At 57.4% G+C, this 986-nt stretch overlaps 1 protein-coding gene across 1 annotated transcript in view; it reads right to left on the bottom strand.

The window, feature by feature from the left end:
- VOLCADRAFT_37038 (uncharacterized protein) overlaps window positions 1-282 on the bottom strand; it is a gene marked incomplete at both ends in the record, with an annotated part of 1,657 nt that extends 1,375 nt beyond the window's left edge. The window contains one exon of the mRNA XM_002952016.1: window positions 27-282. Coding sequence (XP_002952062.1) covers window positions 27-282 — 256 coding nt within the window. The remainder of the gene's footprint in view (window positions 1-26) is intronic.
- Between the last annotated feature and the right edge of the window lie 704 nt (window positions 283-986).

Genomic DNA, 986 nt, shown 5'->3' with positions numbered 1-986 from the left:
CTCCCACGGCAAAGGACTACGTGTACTTCTTCCCTCCTCCTCCCCCAACCCCCGGGTATGGTCCCCCCCCCCACACACACACTGCCATACTCCCATCTTTTCCACCGCTCTCCCGCCGCCCAGTACGGCACTCGCTGGCCCCTGTACGGCACCCACCAGCAGAGCCCCCTTGGGTATCTTGGCCCCCAGGTCGATGTACTTCTTGGGGTTCTTCAAAAAGTCCACAAACTCCATGATCTCGGTCTTGGCCTCGTCACAGCCCGCCACGTCCTTGAACACGATGCGCTCCTTAGACTTGTCCATGAAGGATACATTGGCCTTGGACTGGGAGTTGGGAGTTGGCGGTTGGCAGTTAGTGTCGGGGGTTGAGGAGGGCCCCGGGGGGGGGGGAAAGACGAACCACATACGATTGAAGCTGCTGCCCCGGGCGGGGGAAAGGCGGGGCCAAGTCAAGGAAGTAACAGTAACTGCAGATACCCATTCCAAAAGCTGCAAATGGGTGGGTGGGCTGGGAGGGGGTTTAGGACGAACCACTGGCGAATGGAGCAGATACCAAAGACGGGGTGCCGTTGGGGGTGGCGTTGGGAGTTAGTATGGGCGGGGAGTGAGAGGACCGAGGGGAAAGGACGAGGGGAGAGAGTTGGGGGTTCCATGGGCTTCCCACGGAGTGATACGGGAATGATACGAGTGAAAAATGCAATACGCATCATTGCACCGAATGCAATACGCATCATTGCGGTGCAAAGAGCTGCCAAATGCCGCGGGGCCCAAAGAGTCCCAACTGGATGCCAACGTATCCTTCTCAGCAAAGAAAAGCTACAACAAGCAGCAAGCTGTAAAACGATGGGAGAGGAAATCAGCGCAACCCGATGTGGTGCGTCGGATGGTGGTCGACCACCACAGTCGCACCACATCGGGTTGCGCTGATTTCCTCTCCCATCGTTTTACAGCTTGCTGCTTGTTGTAGCTTTTCTTTGCTGAGAAGG

The sequence above is a fragment of the Volvox carteri genome, assembly GCF_000143455.1.
Source record: "Volvox carteri f. nagariensis unplaced genomic scaffold VOLCAscaffold_27, whole genome shotgun sequence".
Lineage (NCBI taxonomy): Eukaryota > Viridiplantae > Chlorophyta > Chlorophyceae > Chlamydomonadales > Volvocaceae > Volvox > Volvox carteri.
This window is presented reverse-complemented; position numbering and strand designations above follow the sequence as displayed.